We start from the raw sequence: 27,025 nt of genomic DNA, 5'->3' as shown, positions 1-27,025 counted from the left end.
AGCTGATACGATAGGGTTGCTAATACACAGTGTAGACTTCCCCTGTTTGATTATTATCATTGTTATTTACCTGATTGGAATAAATAAAATATTCATTCGGGTCTGCTGGCGTTATCATAAAGGTCATTTAATGTGAAAAGTTGGGTTTCTGACATAATTTCAATCGTTTTGCTTTTATACACAATTTCATGAAACAATGAATATATTGGCGCGATGGAACATGATTTATAAATCAAGCTGACAAAATAGTATCAGTTTTTAATTACGCGTAATTTAATTCGCATCTCTCGATTAACTCATCGTTCAATGGCGCGCGCACTTTAAAAAATTATAAAACATCACGTGTATCATTATATTTCTTTTTATAAATTATGTACAAATATAATATGTATAAAGCGCTTTACTTTTGCAAAACTCTACACTGCTCACTTATCCGTACTACCGTATGGGAAATAACAAAACCGTATACATTGTTAGTTGATACAGCAAATACAAAATAAATAAAAAAATAACTATAGACCAGTTGACGAGTGACGTCACGCGCACCTGCAAATATTAGACTCCGCCCACTGGTTGGCAAAAAGAGGTGAAATTGACATGACGCCTTATCTATGATCGCTCCGCCCACTGAATTGATCCACCAATCAGCGATCGATTAATCGGGCGCACTCGTTAGCAACGACCTGTCCGCCATTTTCTAGACAAGCTACATGTTTAGGTTCACTTTTATTCCAACGAGTTTCTTTTGTTTTCCTATTTAAAAAACGATTAAAAATGGTTAAACGGTGTCAATGGGAATTATGTAACTCGGACAATCGATATCCTGAAAGATTAGCTGGTGACATTTAATTTATATCGTTTCCAAAGCCGAAAAGAGATCTTGAGAAGTGTAAGAGATGTATAAATACATGCGGTCGTCACCACGAACAACTGAACGTCAACACTGTCAAAGACAATTATAATATATTTTTATCGGATATACTAGCAGATTTAAATATTTTATGTTATCGATCTGATTATCACAAAATATTTCACTTTTTTTAAAATAGTTTTATCAGTTACTAGGTCAGAAGCGAGGTTCATCTGCATTACTTAAAGAGAAATAAAACCCAGCATGAGGCCTAATTCATGCTGTGTTTTATTACTCTGATAGTAATGCACTTAATTGACATCATACATGTTATTTGAAGTCGACATGTGATATATTATCTTATTAACGGTATCTACACATTTGCACTCATGTGGTGTCACCAAAAAACGCTTTTAATCCACACTAGGAGCTCGAATGCCTAGATCTCATTTTTTAAACGAGTTTCGTTTATTTTGTTCGGATTAAAAAACAGAAATGTGATATGGCAAAAGCGGTGTAAAAAGGGTTAATGCAACTTTGACATTTGGTATCCAGAAAGATAAGTTAGATGAATTGAATTTATACCATTTCCAACGCGGCGATGCGGTCTTGACAAGAGCGAGTGGAAGCTTCAAGAATTACCGAGATCCCCTTTATAGAACATTTATTTATTTCACAAACTTGAAATGTCATATAAGCAATAACTAAGCATTATTAAGTATGTATTATGTCACGCGTGCATGTAAAATAATTGAGAATTTTGGTACCCAATTCGTGTAACTTTACGAAATCCCCGTTAAAAATCGCGTTTCTGTGTGTGTCAGAAACAAGTAAAAACCATTTTGTTATTATTTAAATAAAGACGTATCGATAAATGCTATTGTAAAAGAGCTATTATTACTGATATTAGTTAACCAATAAATGAGGTAACTTCGGGGAAGTCGGTACCTGCGCGAGCGTCTGATATTGGTAGCCTAATTAATTTATAATAGCCTGACCGTATTCCATTTCGTACAACGCTTATTTTATATCAGACAATATCCAAACTTACTGTGTTGTTTTTGCGCTTTAAATTATAGTGATTGATAAATGTCCCATAAGCAATGTTTATTATGATTAATATCACTTTTATACGCAATAACATGTGGGATTGAGGTACCCACCCGGCGTCAGAAAGCGCGTAAAACTTCACCAAAATCCCAGTTATAAAGCGCTATTTCGTGTCAAATACATGGGTAGGGGGGAATGTTTCGGTAATAATTTTGTTAATAACACGGGTAAATACCGGTGAAGTGTTAATTTATTGCAAATACCACCATTACACGTAATAACGGGTTCGATTTCGGTAAGCGCGCAAGCGTTTGAGAGCGTATTTAATGTACCAATTTACCCGTTATAAATAGCTGATGTTCTCTTTAATCGTATATTTTTTGCATTTGCAGAATAACTTAATGGCACCAATCCCTTTACGCGTGTAATATTGTGTTAAACAAGTCCAAATCATCCGGAATATCGCGTAAATCTATATGCAGTCTATAGGCAAAGCAGCCATTTTTGTGTTAGCTTGTCTAGGTTTTCTTCCCGCTGAGCCACGTGATTAAGTGGGCGGAGCGATCACTGATAAGGCGTCATGTCAATTCATATAAGCGCATATAGAGAAGGTTGAAATAATCATCGTTTTTATTGATAATCATGCACTATATCAAATATAATTTTACTAACTATGTCTGAATAAAACATAAGCGTGCAAGGAAATGCATTTTTGGAACGATTATATTGTTGTTATTATTTGTTTTTACTATAAACGAACTCTGGAGTGGAACACAATATACGAGCGCGGTATGCGTTTACCATAAAAATCTCTACTTGGCACATCTTCGCGACCATTTTTTAGATAAAAAAATCTCTGATATTGAAATTCTTTCAGAATAAATCAAATTTAATGAACGAACAAAAATAAGGATGTAAACAAACAGCAAATAGATCAACTTTATGAACGCAACATATAGTAACTGATTTGAACATTTATGCCTGTAAAAACTTTCCTTGTTACACATTAAATAAATTCTCTTGATAAATGTAATTGTTTTTATTTAATTATTCACACCAATTTTTGAAACTCTTTGTTTCAGCGTTTTTAACCCGGTGTTTTATTGCACCTTTGTTCATCATAAAGCGATTATCTCGTTATGATCGGATACTGTCCAAACAATTACAAAGAACACATGGTGTCATAAATCCAGGGAGCTATTCTTGGGCCCCTGCATAAACCACATGTGGCATACAAGTGTCTGGTCATTAAACACAATTTATGATACCTCCATGTCATCTCTTGGCATATTGAGCGATCATCTAAGCAAAATTGTAAAGACAAAATACGAAACAGTTGCTTTAATAAAATATTTTAACATATTTAAAACATATTTAAAAAAATGAAGATATTTGTCCGAAATGAATTAACAGGAATTAGTGTATGTATATATTAGCCTGTTTAATCATAATAATAGAGTGTTAATAACTATAAATTAAAAATATTGTGCAATTTCATTGCTCCACAATTAACGTATGTTAAGAGTACCGGCAAATGTAAACTCGGCTATTACGTGTTAACATTGTACGTTTCTGTAGTGTACGAAATGACATCATGAAAACAAGCAAACAACAAAAGGGTAAAAAATACTTGCGTAAAATAAATTAATATATAGATTTATTTATCATAAAATGCTAGATTGTTATCACTCCTCATCACCAGTAAAGAGAGTGCAAGCAAAGACAGTTTAGTTTGCTTAATATGCAGTTCTTGTTTTTCATATGTGTGCTAAAATTTATGATATTGTCATTCGATGGAAACGAAACGGTAATTCATTCAATGGAAATAAAATTACTACAATGTTTATAAATTGAAATGTATTCCGCTTTTAGGGCTTCGTTTTAAAATTGATTAAATGCCCCTCTTACACTTTCGCTCGCTTATGACCAATAACAATATCTACACCACTTATAATCATAATCAAATAAATGTATGTGCTATTATCTTTGAAATATAATTTACCAAAATCTTACAATCACATAGAATAGGAAAGAATATTTATTTTTTTGTTTTGTTGGATTGCCAGTTTTTAGTCTTCCGACCACGTTTACTCTAATGTTAATAACTAATGCGTATTTTTATACAGAGGAAATTATATTTATGAAAATACATTTATTGGTACTAAATATTATATTTTTGCACTATTATTTAAGGGTTTTAATGTTTTTTTTCGAATGTTTGTATCGTTTTATTGACTAAATAAACGACATGTATACATGCTTTACGTTACTGTAACCAGTGTTTTTTGCCAACCAGCCAGTGCGCATGCGCGGAAAATCCCGAATGTAAACAATAACATTCAACTGGTCTATAAAACAAAAACAGTATGTGGTAGCATGGAAAGTGGTAGCAGGGACAGTGTTTATCGTTCCTGTGGGTAGATCTTATCATCTTATCAATCAATAAATCAATGATGCCGCATTCTATTTTGACCGCAGAACGGCCGCATTTAGCGCCGCAGATATGGCCGCAGTGGCCGCAGAATTGTGATGTCCCTTTACGTGGACCGTTTTTAACCGAAATTTAATGGTTTGTTTTGATTCTAGGCCCCAACATTTGTTACATGTAAAATAAACTAGTAATAAGTTATTGACTCATGTATGCGTTTGCTATGTACTATAACACATTTAGTTGAGTGTAACCTTTCTAAAAATAACAACAACAACAAACAGCACACAAAACAACAACAGCAGATTGTTTCAGCCACGTCTATTTTATAATATACATTTGAGTGAGTATTATTCTACTTATAGTTTACTAGCACGTACAATGGAATGAATGGTGGTATAAGAAAATTCGGTTTAAAATATCTCGTAATGTTCTAACAAAAAAAGTCGATTTGAACAGTGCGGCAATCGACCATCTGGAACTGTTCTGGAATTCAGAAAACCAACATTGCAAAATGAAAACCATAGTCGCTCGATGGCAATGTTTCAAAAAAAAAAATATATACCCCAACAAACGAAGTTTAGGGGGGTATATAGGAGTGAACTTGTCGGTCGGTCGGTCTGTCTGTCGGTCCGTATTAAGTGTCCGCTCTCTAATTCAAGTAGTTTTCATCCCATCTTCTCCAAACTTAGTCAGAAGTTGTATCTACATGATGTCTAGGCCAAGTTCCAACATGGGCCTTGCTGGGTCAAAAACTAGGTCATGGGGTCACCTTAGTGCGTTTTTTAATATTCAGCATGGTGTCCGCTCTCTAATTCAAGTAGTTTTCATCCGATCTTCACCAAACTTGGTCAGAAGTTGTATCTTCATGATGTCTAGGCAAAGTCCAACATGGTCCTTGCCAGGTCAAAAACTAGGTCACAGGGTAACTTAGTGCGTTTTAAACATTCAGCATGTTGTCTGCTCTCTGATTCCAGTAGTTTTCATCTGATCTTCACCAAACTTGGTCAGAAGTTGTATCTAGATGATCTTAAGGCCAAGTTCGAACATGGGCCTTGCCGGGTCAAAAACTACGTCACGGGGTCACTTAGTGCGTTTTTAACATTCAGCATGGTGTCCTCTCTCTTATTCAAGTAGTTTTCATCCGATCTTCACCAAACTTGGTCAGAAGTTTTATCTAGATGATCTGAAGGCCAAGTTCGAACATGGGCCATGCCAGATCAAAAACTAGGTTACAGGGTCACTTAGTACGTTTTACACATTGAGCATGGTGTCTGCTCTTTATTTCAAGTAGTTTAAATCCGATCTTCACCACACTTGGTCAGAAGTTGTAACTAGATGATGTGTAGGTCAAGTTCGAACATGGACCATGCCGGGTCAAAAACTAGGTCACGGGGTCACTTAGTGTGTTTTAAACCTCACCATGTTGTCCGCTCTCTAATTCAAGGAGTTTTTATCCAATCTAAACCAAAATTGGTCAGAGGTTGTATCTTGAAATGTCTAGGGCAAGTTTGAATATGGGTCATGCTGGGTCAAAAACAAGGCATGGGGTCACTTCGTGCGTTTTAAACATCACAATGTTGTCCGCTCTCTAATTCAAGTAGTTTTCATCCAATCCTAACCAAACTTGGTCACAAGTTTTATCTAAATGATTACCAGGACAAGTTTGAACATGGGCCATTCTGGGCCTAAAACTAGGTCAAGGGGACACTTAGTGCGTTTTTTAACATTCAGCATGGTGTACGCTCTCTAATTCAAGTAGTTTTCATCCGATCTTCACCAACCTTGGTCAGAAGTTTTATGGAGATGATCTTAAGGTCAAGTTAGAACATGGGCATTTCTGGGTCAAAAAACTAGGTTAAGGGGTCACTTTGTGGGTTTTAGAAATTGAGCATGGTATCCGCTGTTTTTTGTGAAGACGACATGCAAAATATTATGTGTCAATGGGGCATGTGGGGGTATTCGTCACATCTGTGACAAAGCTCTAGTTATTATTATTTTATAGGTACCCGTTGTTTCTAATAATGCATACATATGATTAATAAATAAAAATCATCTGACATCTTCTTAAAAAAAAGATAGTTTGGCTATGTACATGTATGTAAAATCTTGTTAACACTCTAGAGGCTACATTTGTTGTCCTATCTTCATGAAACCTGGTAAGAAGATTCATCCCAATAATATCTTGGAGGAGTTAAAAAATGATGCCTTTTGGTTGAAAAACATGACAGACAGGGGGGCAGGGCAATTTTTCCTTAAATGGCTATAGTAAAACCTTGTTAACACTGTAGAGGCCACATTTATTTTCCGATCTTCATGAAACTTGGTCAGAAGATTTGTCCCAATGATATCTTGGATGCATGGCCCTCAATCCATTTTAGGGGAAGCGGGTCGCTACCCATAGCAGGGGGAATTTTCGCGGCGTTTCCCTTTTTGGGGAATTTTAAACTTACTCTCTTATTATTACATTTGTACATGTTTGCACTATATTCATTGCTTATTTCATAATTAAGTATGTTTGACAAGATTAAATTAAAATAAAATTTAGATATAGTAATCATGAGACATCTATCTATTAAAAAAAAATTTAAAAAAAATAAATGTTTTTTTTGTTATTTTTAGGGGGAATTTTTCCCCCAAAAAGGGGAAAAAAGTATGCTTTTCAGGGGGGGAATGCGGCCGAATTTGACATATTGAGGGCCCTGTGGATGAGTTCGAAAATGGTTTTGGTTTTTAGCTCACCTGAGCACAACATACTCATGGTGAGCTTTTGTGATCGCCTTTTGTCAGGCGTCCGTTGTGTGTTGTGGGACATGAACATTTGCCTTGTTAACTCTCTACGAGGCCACATTTATTGTCATGAAATTTGGTCATAAGATTGGTCTTAATGGTATCTTGAATGAGTTCGAAAATGGTCACGTTTGCTTGAAAAACATGGCTGCCATGGGGCGGGGCGTTTTTCCTTAAATAGCTATATATGGCTTTAGTAAAATCTTGTTAACACTAGAGGCCACATTTATTGTCTGATCCTCAAGAAACTTGGTCAGAAGATTCATCTCAATAATATCTTGGACGAGTTCGAAAATGATGCCGGTTGGTTTAAAAACATGGCCGCCAGGGGGCGGGACATTTTTCCTTATATGGCTATAGTAAAACCTTGTTAACACTCTAGAGGCCACATTTATTTTCCAATCTTCATGAAACTTCTTCAGAATATTTGTCCCAATGATATCTTGGATGAGTTCGAAAATGGTAACGTTTGCTTGAAAAACATGGCTGCCAAGGGGCGGGGCATTTTTCCTTATATGGCTATATATGGCTATAGCAAAATCTTGTTAACACTCGAGAGGCCACATTTATTGTCCGATCCTCATAAAACTTGGTCAGAAGATTCATCCAAATGATATCTTAGAGGAGTTCGTAAATGGTGTCGGTTGGTTGAAAAACATGGCCGCCAGGGGGTGGGGCATTTTTCCTCACATGTGTATATGGCTATAGTAAACCTTGTTAACACTCTAGTTTCCACATTTATTTTCCGATCCTCATAAAACTTGATCAGAAGATTTGTCCCTATGATATCTTGGATGAGTTCGAACTTGGTTTTTTATGCCCCCTTTCGAAGAAAAGCGGTATATAGTTTTCGCATCTGTCTGTCTGTCAGTCTGTCACTCTTTTCGTGTCCGCTCTCTCATTCAAATAGTTTTCATCCAGGGCCCTCAATCTATCAAATCTGCCGCCTAATTTTGACGGCCCCACCTGAAAAGTATACTTTTTGGCCCTTTTGGGGGAAAAAATTCCCCCTAAAATTTATTTATTTTTTTATAGAAAGATGTGTCTCTAATTATTATATCTCAATTTTATTTCAATTTAATCTTTTCAAGCATACTAAATTATGAAAAATGCACTGAATATAGTGCAAACATGTACAAATGTAATAATGAGAGAGGAAGTAAAAAAAATCCCCAAAAAAGGGAAACCGCGAAACTCCCCCTCCTAAGGGCTGCGGACCCCTTTCCCCCAAAGTATTGTGAGGGCGCTGTAATCCAATCTTTACGAAACTTTGTCTGAAGTTGTATCTAGACAATATCTAGGTCAAGTTCGAATATGGGTTATGCCGGGTCAAAAACTTGGTCACGGGGTTGAAAAAACAAATCCAAGGGAAGTAATAAGCTTTAAATGGACATAATTATCTGACCTGCCAAATTATATATTTTTGTTAAATAAATCAAAGCGGCGCAGTAGGCGGCATTGTGTTTCTGACAAACACATCGTGGTAAAAGGTCAAGGTCATCCTTTAAGGTCTAAGGTCAAAAATACAAATCCAAGGGAAGTCATAAGCTTTAAAGGGAGATAATTATTCAATATTGAACATAGCAACTTGATATTTGGCATGCATGTGTATCTCATGGAGCTGCACATTTTGAGTGGCAAATCTACAGTCACGGTAGTGGCTTTTAATTATTTGCTACTAAAAATAGAGAGTTGTTAGAGACAATTATTTTCAAGGGAAGTAATTTAAACAGTCTATTATGTAAAGTTGAAATACAACAAAATTACATTAATTTAAGAATGGACTGTTGCAGCTTCATTTGCTTTGTTTTGGCCATGCAAATGTCAGTGGTAATAAAAACAAAGATTAAAGCCATAAATTATAGAGGTATCAATTAAAAATAGATCGACCTTCGCTCATGCACCGCATGGGCAAACCCCCTTTGCTCATACACTGCGGTGCATGAGCAAAGGGGGTTTGCCCATGCGGTGTATGAGCAAAGGGAGTTTGCCCGTGCGGTGCTGAAACAGTCCATTTTAGAATTAATGTCAGATTCCAACTTTATATAATAGACTGTTTTTATATAATTATAAATCTCATATTATATATTTGCTTACCAAGAATTTAAGTTCTTTTCATAGTTACTGTACAGATTTTTTATTTTGATTATTTATAACTCAAATGATTGATTTGTCAAAGTTTTTTTAATGATATAATTATCATTTATTTCCTGTACTAATTTGTGAATAGTAGGGTTCATTACATACCTGTGGACTTATGTCCTTATTTACATGATGAACTCTGGCTATGATCTCTTTAATAAACCGCAGGCCTTGGTTGTCAGTTATGTCTGACTTGGTCATTAGGGGGCATTGTGTTTCTGAAGAACACATATCTTGTTCCTTACATGTAAATGGCTATAAATCAAAGCTTAACACTTAGGCACGTCCGAACGACATTCACTGCCTGTACCTAGGTCCGGGTTAGTCAATGTCCCAGGAACATGCCCGACCGGTCGTGTGTATTTTGGGCAGGATTATATGTTCTATATCAATAAACTGTGTTTTAAATAAGCTTTTCAAAGATGCAGAAATCTTAATACAGTATGATCAGATGACAATTAAATCCCAGAGTGAATTTTTAGACAACAAAAGGATCATATCTCAAAATATATTTGGAACCCCCTGATTGCAATCAAAAAGAGGCCGACAATTCAGAAAATCCCCGGCGGTTTTCTTGGTAAAACACATAAGTACCTTTTTTTAAACAGAATTCCGCTAGATACGGTTTTTGATTGGTTTCCTCGAAGTGACATGTTTTCTCGATAAAAATACGTTTTAAACTAAAAGCCGGGATCGCCCAGGATCGTCCGGGATCAATGAAGGTATAAAACTTGACATTAACACAAAGTTACTATAAAATTATTAGTTATTTACCAATTTTAAATAATTTTAATTTGTTTGATCGATTAGAAGTGTTTTGACAATCTTTTTAACGCAATTCAATTAGCAAAACTAACATTAATGGTTGATTCCGGCTTTTAGTAGAGAGTTAACCCTGTACAATTTTTATGACTACTGTAACACATTATTTTGCGACACCTAAGATTCACTTACCATTTGTCGTCAGACGGCAACGGCGGCAATCTATGTAAAACAGGTTTTAACATTCATGTTGTTTAAGTTTGGCTTTACGGGTGGGGATGGGGGTTCCTCGGATAAGAAAAGAAAAGGGGGAAAGTAATTGAAAGTATGAGGGGAAAAAAAACAAGGAAATTTCTCCTTGGCGTGAAGATTACAAATAGATGGTTTTATGGTTTTATTTCAGAATACATTAGGCTTTAAGCCCATGAGTACACAAACATATAATACACAATGTAGTAAACCGTGGTCAATGACATACAGGTATATATATATATATATATATACTATTTTAGGCAATATAAGTTAACAATTTGTAACGAAAGAATTGGCAACTCTAAAGACATTCATATTCAAAATAAACAAATATTTTGAACATTTATATATTAAGGTAATTATATAATATGCATATTGTAAAGTCTTATCGTATTCAAAATAAACTTAAATGTTCTAACAATGTGAAAACATATATTTTTTAAGATGTCTTAAGTAGATGGATATTGAATTTATTAGCATTAGTAAGGCAAGCTAATAAGAATGATTGAATCATAATTGCGCATCTCCACGCACAAGAAAATACAAGTTGAATGATAAATATAAAGGTTTTGATAATTGATTGAATCATAATTGCGCATCTCCACGCACAAGAAAATACAAGTTGAATGATAAATATAAAGGTTTTGATAATGTTTGGGTCAGGGCACATGAAAGATTGGTGAGGGCTAGTAGTAGTCAATATAAATTGCCGCCATAGAGTCTTTTGATGACTCATGGTGAGCTTTTGTGATCACATTTATTTTCCGATCTTCATGAAACTTGCTCAGATGATTTGTCCCAGTGATATCTTGGATGAGTTCTAAAATGGTAACCGTGGCTTGAAAAACATGGCTGCCAAGGGGCAGGGCATTTTTCCTTATATGACTATATACATGTATGGCTATAGTAAAATCTTGTTAACTTTCTAGTTAGCTCAATCTTCATAAAATTTGGTCAGAACATGTGTTTCCTGTGCAGTAAAGTTTGGTTTTATTATGTTAATATGTGACGTTAACTGTATTATATAATTTTTCATAACACAGAATTTTCATAGTTAACATAACTGTTTTAGTCATTAACACTTATGATAAGCCTTTCAACTAAGAGATAACTGAAAGAAAGACAACATGAACATAATTTTGCAGTATTTATGCAGTATTTATCTCCCTTGTTTAACCTGGTTCAGTAATCTATTTTTAGTTCTGCCTCTATTCTATTTCAATAACTTTAGTAAATTTTTCTTATTTTTATGCCCCCCTTCGAAGAAGAGGGGGTATATTGCTTTGCTCATGTCGGTCGGTCGGTCGGTATGTCGGTCCGTCCACCAGGTGGTTTCCGGATGATAACTCAAGAACGCTTGGGGCTAGGATCATGAAACTTCATAGGTACATTGATCATGACCCGCAGATGACCCCTTTTGATTTTGAGGTCACTAGGTCAAGGTCACAGGTGAAGGTCACAGTTACTGGAAATAGGCATTATAAATTTATAAGGATTAAGCATGGTTCAAACAAGGGAAACAACTATGGTTTATGCATGTTCTTTTTATTACAGATTTGCCTCCCTTTAATTCATTCAAAATCTCATTTTACAGCAGAGATTCCAAATCTGACCTGTAAATGAGCCCCATATTTACTGCCAGTGCTAGGTTACCTTTTCCCATTTGATCATTCTTAAGTATTGGTATTGTAATGCTGCTACTGCTGCTGCTACTGCTACTGCTACTACTACTTCTACTACTACTATTACTACTACTACTACTACTACTACTACTACTACTACTACTACTACTACTACTACTACTTCTATTACTACTACTACTAATGCTACTACTACTACTACTACTACTACTACTACTATTACTACTACTACTACTACTACTACTACTACTACTACTACTACTACTACTACTACTACTACTACTACTACTACTACTTCTACTTCTACTACTACTACTACTACTACTACTACCACTACTACTACCACTACTTCTACCACTACTACTACCACCACCACCACCACCACCACCACCACCACAACCACCACCACCACCACCACCACCACCACCACCACCACAAAAAAACGTATTCACACAATGGCTGCTACTACAACTTATAGCCCATATAGGGGGGCATGCATGTTTTACAAACAGCCCTTGTTACATTTGATTCACTGAAGTTTCCTATCTCCATAAATATTGTTCTCTAGCTTAAATTAGACCTATTTTGTAAACTACATTTTTGAAGCACTATCTAGACTAACAATAACTTATATTTATATCAGTTTCTTTGACAGATTTTGAACTTCTTTTTACATTAATTAAGGTATTTACTGTATGTTGTTCATTTTTGTAACGATATTTAGATTCTTTAGAATTGGCTTGTACCTGTTCTTTTTGTACAAGCTGCCTTGGTTTTCACTTATAAATAAATTCTTTGAGTGTATTTAGGCGTCCCTGACTGAACGCCTTTTGTTAATTGAATTACAACCAGTCAGTATAGTCATCCTGACCGGAAATAAGAGTTCATCAAATAAATATTTCCGCATTACATAAGTGCTCACAAAGTTACATAACTGTACCCGTCCTGTGACCGGTTCATTTGCATAAGTGAAGGAGACCGCATTACCACACCTGGATTTGACAGTTGAGTCCGATAATGGTTTGGTTTGGTAAAAAAAAATGGCCACCAGGGGGGGGTCTTTTTCCTTATATTTATATAATAAAAAGCTTGTGAACACTCTAGAAGTCACATATTTTGCCTAATCATCATGAAATTTTGTCAAAACATTAGTTATGTGGATGTCTCGGACGAGTTTGAAAATGGTCCTGATCAGTGAAAAAACATGGCCATTGGCCGCCAGGGAGTGGAGCAGTTTTCTTTATATGTATATAGTGACAACATGTGAACAGTCTCGAAGACACATTTTTTTCCCAATCTTCATGAAATTTGGACCTATCTTGGAAGAGTTAAAAAATGGTTCAGGTCTGTTAAAAAAACATGGCCGCCAAGGGGCCATTTGTTAATCACTCTTCATGATACTTGGTTAGAACATTTTGTTCCATTGATATCTTGGGCTGCAATGATTTCTTTTTATCTCAGGTGAGTGACTTTGGGCCTTTCAGGCCCTCTTGTTCTGAATCAGTGACCGACAGGAGTGATATATTTCGGAAAAAAACGTCTTTAATCTCCCAGTGCTTTACCAATTATTGGTAACTGTTAGATTTTCTTTATTTTTTCACCAATTATTATTTAAGCGGCATTATTGAAAATCGCCGCGAATATTGTCGGCTGGTTTAGTTTTCCACGCCGTTTTTTTTCTGCAATTAGATTATGTTGAACATTTCTTGATTAAATAATTATTTAATCGCCATCAAATGATTATCCCCGTCATTACCGCTATCTGTCGTCTGCTTCAACATTTCTTGATGTGTGATAATGATTTCAATTTTGTTTTGTAATTATTTTGTTTACGTTGCTAAAATGATATTGTAATTGCTTTGAAGTCAGCCTGCGTTTATTGTTGTCTGCTTTAATGTTTCTTTATAATAATTATAAGAATCCGATTTTGTTATTTTTCTATAATTAATGTGTTTTTGTTGCTCAATATACTAATTAACGTTAAAAACATTCGACATTTTTAAAAGGTAAGTAGTATAAAAACTTATGTTTTGCAATGTTGCAATTATTCACGTTTTCGCTACTTTCTGAAAACTGTACCATTCTGCGCATGTTGCAAATGTCCGCCATCCCATAATATTAAATTATGTATCTATGAGTAAAGTAAAGCACTGCAATATCACATTTTAAAACAATATTTTTAAACCTATAATGATTGCGTATTCGCAAGATTACGGGTTTTTATTTTCTGCAGTCAAACGATATGCATATTTTATTTTATGTGAAAAAGAGGTATCACAGTCGTTTTCGGATACGGTACGGTTTGTCAATTTTAATTTACTTTCGTTGTTCTTTATCTCCAGGGTATTTTTATGATAAGAGTCGTTAATTGCTAGGGATAGATGCATCGTAGTGCATTAAGCAGATTGCTTTTGTATTTCATGGCCCAAATCAAGTCCAAAGATACTATTATTACGCGGTATTCAGTGTATTATATATCAAACAAATAGAGCGCTGACAGATACCAGAGACATAAATTTACTTTCGTTTTTGGCTGATTTTCAGAAAATAATTTGTACATATTGCATCAATCTAAATTTAGAGTTAATGGATGATTGGTTGAATAAAAACAGTTCTCGATGTGCGCACATCCCGTTAAACGTTGCCTTAGTCACAAATGGGTTCATCTGCATAGTGCACATGTTTGTTTACTTCCGGAAAATGGAGAAAGTCTGTGTTCATGCAATTCTTAACACATTTATCATCAATATTTGCCAGAAATTATGAGGTTTTGTAAGTAATTAGCTGATTACTGACTTCAGTAAAGGTGGCATGATTGATCGTTTTAGGTGTCCTGCTTTTTGGTCAAATGTCCCGACATTTTTAAACGGCTGTCCCAATTTGGACCCGAAAATTTCTGGCATGTATGGTGACGTGTTTATAGAAAATTTATAATTTAATAATTGTACTTCTTTGTAAATGTTGTATTAAAATTGTGTTTTTCTTTTTATGCTCCCCCAAATAAAATTGCCGTGGAGCATATAGTTGCCAGTTTGTCCTTCCTTACTTCCGTCACACTTTTGTTACAGTTTCTCATAACACCTTCAATACTTAACCGATCTCTTTCATATTTGGCATGTAGGTACCTTGCATGGACCTCTACCTTTTGATGAGGTTTGAGGTCACTTGCAGGGGTTTTTTTGGCCCGATTTTATAGCCGAAATTCGGCTATGTTCCCAATCCCAAAAAGTATACTTTTTTCCCAAAATGTGGCAAAAAATTCCCAATTGCCAAAATAAAAAAAAATTAAAAAAATTATTATTATTTTTTTTTTTAGAAAGTAGTCTTATGTGTATTTAATCTCAATTTTAATTCAATTACATCTAACAAAGTATTACATGATTTTTTTTCTTTTAATTTGAATGATTATAAAGCGTTAAATCAAATTTAGTATTTCCCTAATCAGTGGACTTTTCGTGTGGATAAAAAGGCTAATTAATTTATTTTCCCAATTTCATGAAAATGCCGATAAAATTCCCAATTCCAAAGCCATGGGCTATCTGCCCAAAAAGTGGGAAAAAAACCCTGACTTGGGTCAAGGTCAAGGTCACTGAGGCTAATAATAGATTCTTCTGTCACACTTTTGTTACAGTTTCTTACAGCACCTTCAATACTTAACCCATCCCTTTCATATTAAGCATGTAGGTACCTTGCATGGACCTCTACCTTTTGATGAGGTTTGAGGTCACTGGGATCAAGGTCACTGAGGCTAATAATAGATTTTTCTGTCACTCTTTTGTTACAGTTTCTCATAGCACCTTCAATACTTAACCGATCTCTTTCATATTTGGCATGTAGGTACCTTGCATGGACCTCTACCTTTTGATGAGGTCACTGGGATCAAGGTCACTGAGGCTAATAATATATTTTTCCGTCACTCTTTTGTTTAAGGTGTTTATTAACACATAGATTGCAAAGCGCATCATCGGGGAACATCCATCAGTTTCACCAATGTTTTTGTTTTACAGAATTCTGCATTGATCAACCAAGGGAAAAGCATCCCCTAGCCTCACGATGTCAGAAAACACACGAACCAGATCAAAAGGTCGCTCAAATGCTCAAAAAAAGAAACAAGACATTGAAAACTCAAAGATCGACACTGAAAGTCTTGAAACCTCACAAGAAAATTATGATAACCAAAAAATAGACAGGCGAGGTTTACAAGGAGACTACCTTAATATCCTTCTTTTGACATTCCTTTATGTGTTACAAGGCATTCCACTAGGGCTTGGAGGCAGTTTACCTATGTTGCTTCAGAGTCGCAAAGTCAGCTACAGTGACCAGGCAAAGTTCAGTTTTGTACATTGGCCCTTTAGTATCAAGTTGCTCTGGGCCCCACTGGTTGACGCAGTGTACGTGCATTGGATGGGACGTCGAAAGACTTGGCTGGTTCCAATTCAGTACTTGATAGGCGTGTTCATGTTGACGTTGTCGACGAGGGTCGATGATCTGCTGGGAACAGAAACTTCCAATGACACAAAAGTGGACATTTTCACGTTGACCGTAGTGTTCTTCTGTTTGAATTTTCTGGCTGCCACTCAGGATATTGCTGTGGATGGGTGGGCGCTCACCATGCTTGCAAGGTTAGTTTGTTTTTCCCTTTCTCAATCAGACGTGAAGTGACTATAGATGGCTTTATGCAGCAATTTTTTTTTGCCTGATTGGGAAAAGTACCAGTACCATGCCAATTGGAAAAAGATACAAATACCCTGAAATTGAAAATTTGCATTGTAAAATCTTCAGATTGGATATTATGGATATTTTTAATTGCTTGGTACTTAATTGCACCAACCAATCTTAATATTCTTTGAATTGCAGTTTTGATTCAAGTTTAGAGGGGATCTGAGGGTTATCGACTGTAAAATTCTATTGACAAACATTCCCAGCATTCCATTATTTCACATTCACAAATTGTAGGATATATTTTACAATCAAAATATAGAACTCATGTAACAAGTTGATTGTGAAATAATAATCATTCAATCGGATTCATCGGAATCTACTCAACAGAAGCAACATTTTTAATTATGACTTCTTTTCATGATTTACAACTTACCAATAACGTATTGTCCTTTTATCAATTACCAATCATAAAATGACAAGTATTACAAGTATCATAATGCATTTCTTAATTTAACAATCTTTCCATATGAGCTGTGCTCTGGGAAAACTGGGCCTAATGCATGTGCGCACAGGTTTATCTGGGACAACACTTCACACTTTTTGGAATTTTTCGTTTAAAGGTTGTCTCTTTTAAACAAAAAATCCAGTCTAGGCTAAAAGTGTGGTTCTTAATAAGTATGTGCAGACTGCACAAGCTAATGTTGACAACACTTAACACACGTGCAATAAGCCTAGTTGCAATAATAACTGAACTTCCGGCTTTCAGCTGTATTTATGAACTCATAACAGCTCAAAGCATTCAAGAACACCTTGCATTAACCCTTTCAGTGCGGGAACCGAATTTTGAAGGCCTGTGCAAATAGTTTGGATACAGATGAGAAGCCACAGAACGTGGCGTCTCATCAGGATCCAAACTGTTTGCTATTCTGATAGTATTCTTTGAAAAAAATCAAAGAAAATGCTAATTTTCGAAATTTAGCAGACAACATTTTAGCAGACGACAAATTTCCCAGCATGCAAAGGGTTAAGCCCTGTTTTCCCAGGGTAAGACTTATATTCTAACATTCTTTCTCAGGCAAAATGATAGTTGGTAATAACAGAGGAAAGTGGTGTCCCTGATTAGCCTGTTCAAAGAGCACAGGCTAGTCTGGGATTACACTTTAAGCACAAGCATTCTTCCATTCTTACTCTAGACGCAACGTGGGCTGGGCCAGCACGTGCAACACAGTGGGTCAGACTGCGGGATACTTCCTGGGGAATGTGCTCTTTGTGGCCCTGGAGTCTGCAGACTTCTGCAACAAGTACCTGAGATCTGTACCGCAAGATGTGGGCATCGTCACCCTGTCCGGTAGGTTGTCATACAGTGTTTCAAGTTGTTTTTTCAGCGTCTTTTTTCATGCCCCTGGATTGAATGATCAGGGGTATGTTATTTTTTGTCTGTCTGTCTGTCTGTCATTCTGTGGAAAACTTAAACCTTGGTTAAATTTTTTCAATAACTTTTGCAAATTGAAGATAGCAAAGTTATATTTGGCATGCATGTGTATCTCATGGAGCTGCACATTTTGAGTGGTGAAAGGTCAAGGTCAAAATGTCAAATATATGGCTTGAACGTGGCGCATTAGGGGGCATTGTGTTTTTGATTTACACATCTCTTGTTTATTAATCAAACATAATCACGTTTTTACATGATCAGGGAGGGGGTAGTTAGGAATCACTCTCCGTTGGTCTCTAAGTTGTTCTGTCGGCATATGTTTATGGAGCAAACTACTTTAACATTTAACTAGATATTAAATTGAAACTTTAGATAATTAATGTCATCACCACGAAGTGTAGATGCACAAGCAGGGCTTTTTCACTTGATTTTGGGAAAGGGCCTTCCATTTTTTGGGAAACAAATATTGAAAAAGAGGAAGAAATTTTCCAAAGTGAGCTTGAAATTTGGTGATAATTGCATCATTGTAAAGAAATTCTTAAGGGAAGGGGCCTTTCTTTTTGGGGAAAGGGCCTATATAAGGCCCTTGCTAAAGAAGGAAAAAAAGCCCTGGAAAGACACTTTTATACCCAATGATCCTCACAATCCAGAGTTATTTGCACTTGAACATATCTGAAAATGTGGTTCTGTGGCATTTGTCATGTTTTTGACATAGAATTATTTGCCTTTTCTGAAATTAATATCATTAACAATTCATTGCTCCAGCTAGGATTTGAAATGAGCTATGGGCAACTTTGTAAAAGAACATTCCGGTATTTTCCTAGGCAAATTATCAATTTAGCATGTGTAATATATAATATATACATGTCATATTACATGTATTTTCTCTTTCGTTTATATAATCAATAAAACTTTTTTCATTGTAAAAACTTAGTTTATTTATTTAAACATCCATAGAATTTCTGTTTATAAATCTTAGTAGATCAAAAAAAGGGGTCCGAGGAGGCAGGTTGGGACTTTAGGGTGGCAGGATGCGCTGCTCCCTTCCATTTAGACCTAGCTGGAGCACTGATCAACATTTTCAGGTTTCCTTTTCTTCTGGGTTCTGTTTTTTTGTTTTCTCCATTTAATGTCATGAATATTTATAGGTTTCCTGTACTTTTGGGGTTTGGTGTTCTTTGTTTCGACGACACTGGTGTGGATATTCAAGTCAGAGAAGGTGGACCCTGAGGTTGACCCTGATCAAAGCATTGTGGAGACGTACAAACAGCTGTACAAGGTCATCAGACTCAAGCCTGTCATTGCCCATTGCATGGTCCTGTTGACTGTCAAGGTATTGTTGTACAAAAATAGTGATAAATAATATATAGTGAGCCTCGTTTTTGGAAAACTGAGCTTAATACATGTGTTGTCCCAGACTGCACAGGCTAATCATGGACGACACTTTCTGCTTTGATAGAACAAAAATCCAGTCGAGGTGGAAATTGTTGTCCCTGATAAGCCTGTGCAAACTGCACAGGTTACTCTGGGATGATACTTTACACACATGCGTTAAGCTCAGTTTTCTCTGAATGAGGCTCAAATAGTTTTGTACTAACAGTTTATGCTGGATCATGCACATTTTGTTATTTGTAAAGTTACACTGCATTGTACTCTCCCATTGTCCGGTGCCCCCATGAATTTGAAAAAAACATAGCACCCTGTTTCCGCCTGTTCACTATTTTACAGTCTATAAATATTACTTGTCTGACAGGGTATCAGTAAATTTGCCAACTTGAGGAAATGATGTCAACCGAGGCGAAGCCGAGGTTTACAGTACTTTTCCGAAAGTTGATAAATTTAGTGTCAAATTTGCGGACTGCACAGACTAATTTGTGACAAAACTTTAGCAAATTAGCACAAGGCATTAAGCCCAGCTTTCCCAGAAAGAGACTCATAAGAATTCATGGAAAAAACTCTGTTGCTTACAGGTCACGTTTGCAGCTGCGGATGCATTATCAGGCTTGAAGCTGATTGAGGCCGGTTTGCCCAAGACCACCCTGGCCATATTTGCCGTACCCATGGTGCCCATACAGATCATACTGCCCCTGCTGATATCCCAATACACCTCGGGGCCCAGGCCTATGAAGCTGTTCACATGGGCCATAACTCCTAGGTTGGTTTGAATGTTTCCCTCTGGATAATTAGCCTTGTGCATCACAGTGTGGTAGGTAGTAACAGATATGGTGGCTGGTTTGTGATACGGGACTTAATGAGTTTGAATCCCTAGGACACCCTTTTATAGGAGCCTTTTTTAGCTCGACTATTATATATGAAATATATATAGTGGAGCTATCCTACCGGTACTCACCCCGGCGTCGGCGTTTCCGTGCCGTTTCTGTGCAAATGTTAAAGTTTTCGTACTACCCCAATTATTTTAATTGTCCCTTGACATATTGCTTTCATATTATGCATACTTGTTAACCAACATGACCCCAACCCATAAACAAGAGCAGACAACTCTATCAAGCATTTTGTCATAATTATGGCCCCTTTTCCACTTAGAATATGCAGCAAATGTTAAAGTTTGCGTACTACCCCAAATATTTTCAATGTTCCTTGATATATTGCTTTCATATTTTGCATACTTGTTAACCATCATGACCCCAAGCTATAAACAAGAGCATACAACTGTATCAAGCATTTTGACAGAATTATTGCCCCTTTTATACTTAGAATATGCATATTATTGATAAATCTATGTTAAACTTTGTGTACTACCCCAAGTATTTCCTATATCCTCTGACATATTGCTTTTATATTTTGCATACTTGTTTACCAACATGACCCCAACCAATAAACAAGAGCAGACCACTGTATCAAGCATTTTGACATAATTATGGCCCCTTTTACACTTAGATAATTGAACATTTTGCTTAAATTGCCATAACTTCTTTATTTATGATCACATTTTATTATTACTTTGACAAAACAACACTTATCTGAATACCACAATGGATTCCACCCAAACAATACCCCACGCCCCTACCCAGAATCCCTCCCCCCCCAACCCCCCCCCCCCCACCTCCCCCCCCAAAAAAAATAAAAAAATTTAAACATCATCTAATAAATTACCACACACCCACATTATACCCCCCTCTCACCCCCCTACCCCCCAACCTCCCCCCCCCCCCCCCAAATTTTATTTTTTTTAATTCATCTAATACATTACCCCACCCCACATTATACCCCCCTCTCTCCCTAACCCCCCCCCCCCCCTACTCCCCCCCCCCCCTACCCCCCCAGTATTTATGAACCATTTCCCCGTGATGGCTTACGTTATACCGTCAAGCACTCAAATAGTCGAGCGCGTTGTCCTCTGACAGCTCTTGTTATAGAATCAAGTTCTAGTTGTAGCTATGAAATACTCTAATATCATTTTATTCCTTTGGGATGAAATATCGTCTTTTATATTAATTAAAAAAAAAAAAATTATTTCTTGAACATGTGAATTTGTTGTCTTATGATTTTGGAAAAAAATAGGTTTTTGAGTTGGTCATTTTTGGATGTGTTTGGTTTAGAACAGTATGCTAGTGTGGACTTTTTTGTCTGACCTCGTAGTAACTTCACTGAAAATAGTTTCACCTTTTCATCATACTGATGGTACTGGTATATACCTATATCTTAACTTATGTCCCATTACCTTCAGTTTTCATAAGCCTCCCACCCTCCATGTTCCTTTCATCTTTTCAGGATATAAATGGGACTACTTTATGCCTATATCTTTACGTCTCATATAATGTGACATTACATGCAGATCTCATTATTTAGAATCCTTTGGTCATTTCAGGATCTTGATGGGGCTACTCTATGCCTATCTTGTCTACATCTCACATTACCTACAGATTTTATTATTTAGAATCCTTTGGACGTTTCAGGATCTCGGTGGGGCTTGTCTATGCCTATATTGTCTACACGTCACATTACATAAAAATTTCATTATTTAGAATCCTTTGGAAGTTACAGGATCTTGATGGGGTTAGTCTATGCCTATATTGCTTACATCTCACATTACATACAGATTTCATTATTTAGAATCCTTTCGATGTTTCAGACTATTTTGTCTACATGTCACATTACATACAGATTTTATTATGTAGTAACCTTTGGTCATTTCAGGATCTTGATGGGGCTTGTCTATGCCTATATTGTTTAAATCTCACATTACATACAGATTTCATTATTTAGAATCCTTTCAATGTTTCAGACTTTTTTGTCTACATCTCACATTACATACAGATTTCATTATTTAGAATCCTTTCGATGTTCAGACTATTTAGTCTACATCTCACATTACATACAGATTTCATTATTTATAATCCTTTGGTCATTTCAGGATCTTGATGGGGCTTGTCTATGCCTATATTGTCTACATCTCCCATTACATACAGACCTCACCTGGGGTGTTCCCTACATACTTCTATATCCTTATCCTGGGCAGCTATGCAGTGCACCAGGTGAGCATATATGACACTGTTATATCATGCTGTGATATTAAAGTGTTAAATTTGACCTTTTTGGGAATAGTGTCGGGTCATTGAGTCGACTTGCATGGAGAAATATGTGTTTGTTTTATTTTGCTTACAAATATTTTAAAATTCCAACAAAAGTTGTGTTAAATACTATATTTATAAAGGTTCGATTTATAGAGATGGAAAGGGAAATGCAATAAATGTTACATTTGTTGGATACAATTTTTGGGGGGAAATCTTCATTTGCGAATTTTAGGAAATATAATTTTTTTGAGATTTGGAATGGGGCTAAGTTTTGGCCCCTAATTTTACCAAAAAACAACACTGTATTACTATAGTTACAAGGAATATTATTGTCCTTTATATGTTTTTGTCATAAGATAATATTTTAAGCTGTAGAGTTGGCTACTGTCCCTTGTCCAATCGAGTCAGAGTCTGTTTTTTTTCAACATTTGTGTAATTAGGTAGTGGCCTTTTGCATTTGGGAAACATTGTGGCAGTATGACTCAAATGGGGAAATTGTGTGAGTTCTTTATTTTTACAAATGCTTAAACATATAGACTAAAAGTGTTTGTAATTTTGTATTTGCCTATGTTGAACTGTTATAACTGGATAGTAAGATGATTGAATGTGTTGATAAAATAAATATTTGGAAACCTTCAATTGGGAATTTAAGGCATGCATGTGGAAAAAATAAATTATTTTAGAGATTGGGCATAGGACTGAATTTAGTCCCAAAATTTTAGTTAAAGTTACCACTCTGAATGATATGTTGTTTTGATGAAATGATGCCATCAACATTAAAAGACTTTTCATCAATACTAAATTTTTAGAATTGAATCAACATCTTTAAGTAAAATTTGATGTTTTTGTATTTATGTTGTAGAACAACAAAGATATGTTTTTATTAATTTAAGTAAATTTTCATTATTTAATTTATTAACTCATGTTGGAAAAGAAAATGATTTCATTAAAACTTGTGTCAGATACTATTTTGTTGATATTTGCAGGTGTTTGTGTACTGTATGTTTGTCTCTGTGATGGGTTTCCACGCCAAGGTCAGTGACCCGGTCATCGGTGGAACCTACATGACCCTGCTGAACACTGTGGCCAATCTGGGTCAGTACTCAACCCTTTATACCACTATACAGGGACAAAGGCTATATGTAAACAGCATAAAATCAGAACAGCCCATTCTGTTAAGGCATAATGCTGTTTGCTGTTCATCAGTACCATAGGTTTGAAAATTAAGCCTTTAACAGAGTGGGGCAAAATTTTAGTGGATAGACATTTGAAATAGTTAATAATAACAAAGAATTTAAAATCTATTAATAAGTATGATTAGTAATTTTAAAATGTTTGAATGATATGTAAATGTGAAATAAGATAATTGTTGTTTTCAAATAAGAAATATTTTTTACATTAAAATGTTTATTACAAATGTAACAAAGGTGAAAACAAGATAAAGTCATGCTGCTATTTAAAGTGGGTATGCACAATTTTTATATGTGTTGAATTGTAATATATTTATAAAAATATGTTTGAATGACACAAATAGGTTAGAAAAAATATACATTAAAGACGAATTTCATAAAATGCAGCAAAGACAAATTAGCGTCCTGAGCCGATTGTGACGAAGATATTTCTTACATATTTTCCTGCAATAACCGAAGCATTCGTCTTTTTATATGGATCAGAGTTAGTGTTCATGGGAAAAGATTTCGTTGCAGGAAATTAAAATGATCCGTAAAACTAAATTTAGATTTACATTTCACATGCATGATACTGGCGATATTCGACTGTACAGACATTTTTGATTTCAGAATTAAATATCTGGTTTATTTCGCATTTTTCAACATGTTCTTCTTAAATTTTATTTATACTGAATTATATGTATAATAAGTTTTTTTACACATTTTATATAAAGTCATAAATATTTGACAAAATCGTGCATACCCACATTAAAGATAAAAACGATCCACATTGCTTATTTTCTAGCAAGCATTCCCACTGGGGCTCTAAATACACTCAAAAGGCATATATCTGATTCATTATTTATGTATTATAATTTCTTCAATGAAATGCAGTTACAGTCACAATCAAGCTAAAATAAATAGGTTCAAACTAAAGCTTAGGGTAAGGGATACTGCTATTATGCTTGACATCTTTACCTTAGTGAGCATTTCTCTTCTTTCTGTTTCAAGGTGGTACTTGGCCGACCACTGTAGCTCTCTGGGCGGTGGATACCCTGACATGGAAGTCATGTGATGGAGCTAGCCAACAATCGTGTTATAGTGCTGATGAAAGCCATGTGAGTCATCAACTTAGCCTCCCAATGGATAAAAGGGGTTTTATTGATATGTGTTGTCCCAGAATAGCATTTTCAGTGCGCACAAGGGATGACACTTTTGGCTTAAACTGGAATTTTTGCTTGAAAGAAACTTTCTTTTAATTAAAATTCCGTAAAAGCTGAAAGTGTTGTCATGGATTTGCCTATGTAGACAATACAGGCCGCTAAACTTGGATGACACTTTAAGCACATTATTTAGACCAGTGTTCAAAGAACAAGGCTCAACGAAACCACATAATTTGAACTCTCTTTTTTTTAGACAATTTAATGTTTGCAAATAGTAGACTATTTTCAGACAACATTCTATGTTGGCTGTTCACTGAATTCGAACTTATCAGCTAATTCTGGATTGTTAATTTAGTGAATAATATGCTTATTTGTCCAGTTGTAATTTGCAAGAATTTTCCTTCGTTTAATTTCCGGTGGCACTTGTTAATTTTCACAGCCTTAGCTTCAGTGTATTGTATCTGATATGGGAAGGTTACACAGGAACAGCAGTCTTGCGCTTTGACCCTTAACCCTTTCCCCCATAAAAAGCAAAGTGAAAATGGCTTTTGCAACCAGCTTAAAACTTGCAGTCTGTTCAGGTTTTATGCTGTTTACTGCTTATCAGTAATTAAGGGTTGGAAATAAAGCATTTAAACTTCAATGCAGTAAGAAATGTATTTAATTAAATTCAACTTTCTAAAGGACTACAAATGTGTCAAAATACGTATCTAAGTAATAAAAGGTTCAAAGGAAATATAAGTGCTTTTCACCCATCTAGACTAAAACGGCTAAAATACACACATTTCACAATTTCCTTTTGGTGGTTGAGGCATGGTAGTCGCTAATAATCAGGAATAATGATATGAATCCATAAAAGAACTGTAAAATTATAAGTGGGAAATTAATTTTAATTGAATTCCAGGGTTTACTCATCCACAAATTTAACACAAACACATCGGAAAACTGACACAACTTTATCTTTTTATCCAAAAATGACGATAAATGATTGAACAGTATATGGCTAGCTACATCCCTGTAATAATTTCAAAATAATTTAAATTAAGTATCAATCAGTTTTTGAGTTTTGCTTTCCCAATTTCAGGCCTGTAAGGAAGCTGGTGGCACTTGTATTACAACGCTGGACGGCTACTACTTGGAGTCGGCACTGTGTATAGTCATAGGATTCCTGTGGTTGCTATGGGGACGCAAGAAAGTGAAGCACTTGGACGAATTAGATTTGAAGGCTTGGAAAGTGTCCTGATATAAGGATGATTTTCATAGGATAGTTTAATTAATTTTTCACTGTAAATCTGACACTTGAAATTGAAGTTTATAAGCTATAGTTTATTTATAAATGTTCTGCATGAAATGAGTTAAACTCAAAATGAATCATGTTTCTCATTGCAATAAATCTCTGCCATCTCTTGGACATGGTTGTATCTCATCAAAGATGTTAAGACACATTTTAGTTATTACTAAATTTGCTTTTTTATTATAGAGATGTTTATGTGTTAAAACGTAATTGTGTATGTTATTTAATGGGACCTTTCCACAGATTTTGGCATGTTTTGAAGTTTAAATTGTTAAATGTAAGCATCGAAACTTAGAAGTTCTAGTATAAAACAAAATAAAATTAAAGACAGAAAAAAAGTAAGCCACACCAGGGCCTGACCCACTGACCATTGGAGTAAAAGTAAGCCACACCTGAGCCCGACCCACTGACCATTGGAGTAAAAGTATATCACTTAAACCACTTGGCTGTCCGTGCTGACAAAACACTGTTTGTAATGCAGACAGGAATTTTACAGACATCAGTTTGTGTTTGTGATATTTTAATTTATTTGTTCAATATGAATCAGTTTTTCTTAAAAGACGAGACAAATACTTTTGATGAGTTTCATCCATTTCTATATGTATTTTTGTGTTTATTGAAGTGAATAAACTTAATTTTCAGTATAAAATGACAATGTGTTAACCAAAGAGCCATACAATAAAATGTAATACCGGTACAGTCAAAACTTACCCAACAGTCACTTGAGAATAACTTTCAATTGCAGACAACAATCGGTCTGGATTCCCCCCGATGAAAATCACTCTATATTACACTTGTGAATAACGGTCAATTGCCCTTAACGGCCAACAGCAAGTATATTTCACTCAGAAAGTTA

At 35.5% G+C, this 27,025-nt stretch overlaps 1 protein-coding gene across 1 annotated transcript; it reads left to right on the top strand.

Annotated features, from left to right (window-relative positions):
* The first annotated feature begins 4,584 nt into the window (after positions 1–4,584).
* LOC127882250 (acetyl-coenzyme A transporter 1-like) lies at positions 4,585–26,282 on the top strand. The gene is made up of 9 exons (XM_052430791.1): positions 4,585–4,671; positions 15,922–16,536; positions 17,770–17,924; positions 19,157–19,341; positions 19,979–20,163; positions 22,384–22,504; positions 23,530–23,638; positions 24,724–24,830; positions 25,960–26,282. The coding sequence occupies exons 2-9, from the start codon at positions 15,968–15,970 to the stop codon at positions 26,116–26,118; spliced, it is 1,590 nt and encodes a 529-aa protein (XP_052286751.1). The 5' UTR covers positions 4,585–4,671; positions 15,922–15,967; the 3' UTR covers positions 26,119–26,282.
* The last annotated feature ends 743 nt before the right edge of the window (positions 26,283–27,025 follow it).

The sequence above is a fragment of the Dreissena polymorpha genome, chromosome 5 (genome assembly GCF_020536995.1).
Source record: "Dreissena polymorpha isolate Duluth1 chromosome 5, UMN_Dpol_1.0, whole genome shotgun sequence".
Lineage (NCBI taxonomy): Eukaryota > Metazoa > Mollusca > Bivalvia > Myida > Dreissenidae > Dreissena > Dreissena polymorpha.
The sequence above is the reverse complement of the archived record's forward strand: the minus strand, read 5'-3'. Positions and strand labels throughout refer to the sequence as shown.

Coding starts and splice junctions, on each gene's coding strand:
- LOC127882250 (XM_052430791.1), top strand. CDS start 15,968: ATGTCAGAAAACACACGAACCAGATCAAAAGGTCGCTCAAATGCTCAA. Junction 22,505..23,529: donor GCAGCTATGCAGTGCACCAG/GTGAGCATATAT, acceptor TGATATTTGCAG/GTGTTTGTGTACTGTATGTT. Junction 23,639..24,723: donor GAACACTGTGGCCAATCTGG/GTCAGTACTCAA, acceptor TTCTGTTTCAAG/GTGGTACTTGGCCGACCACT.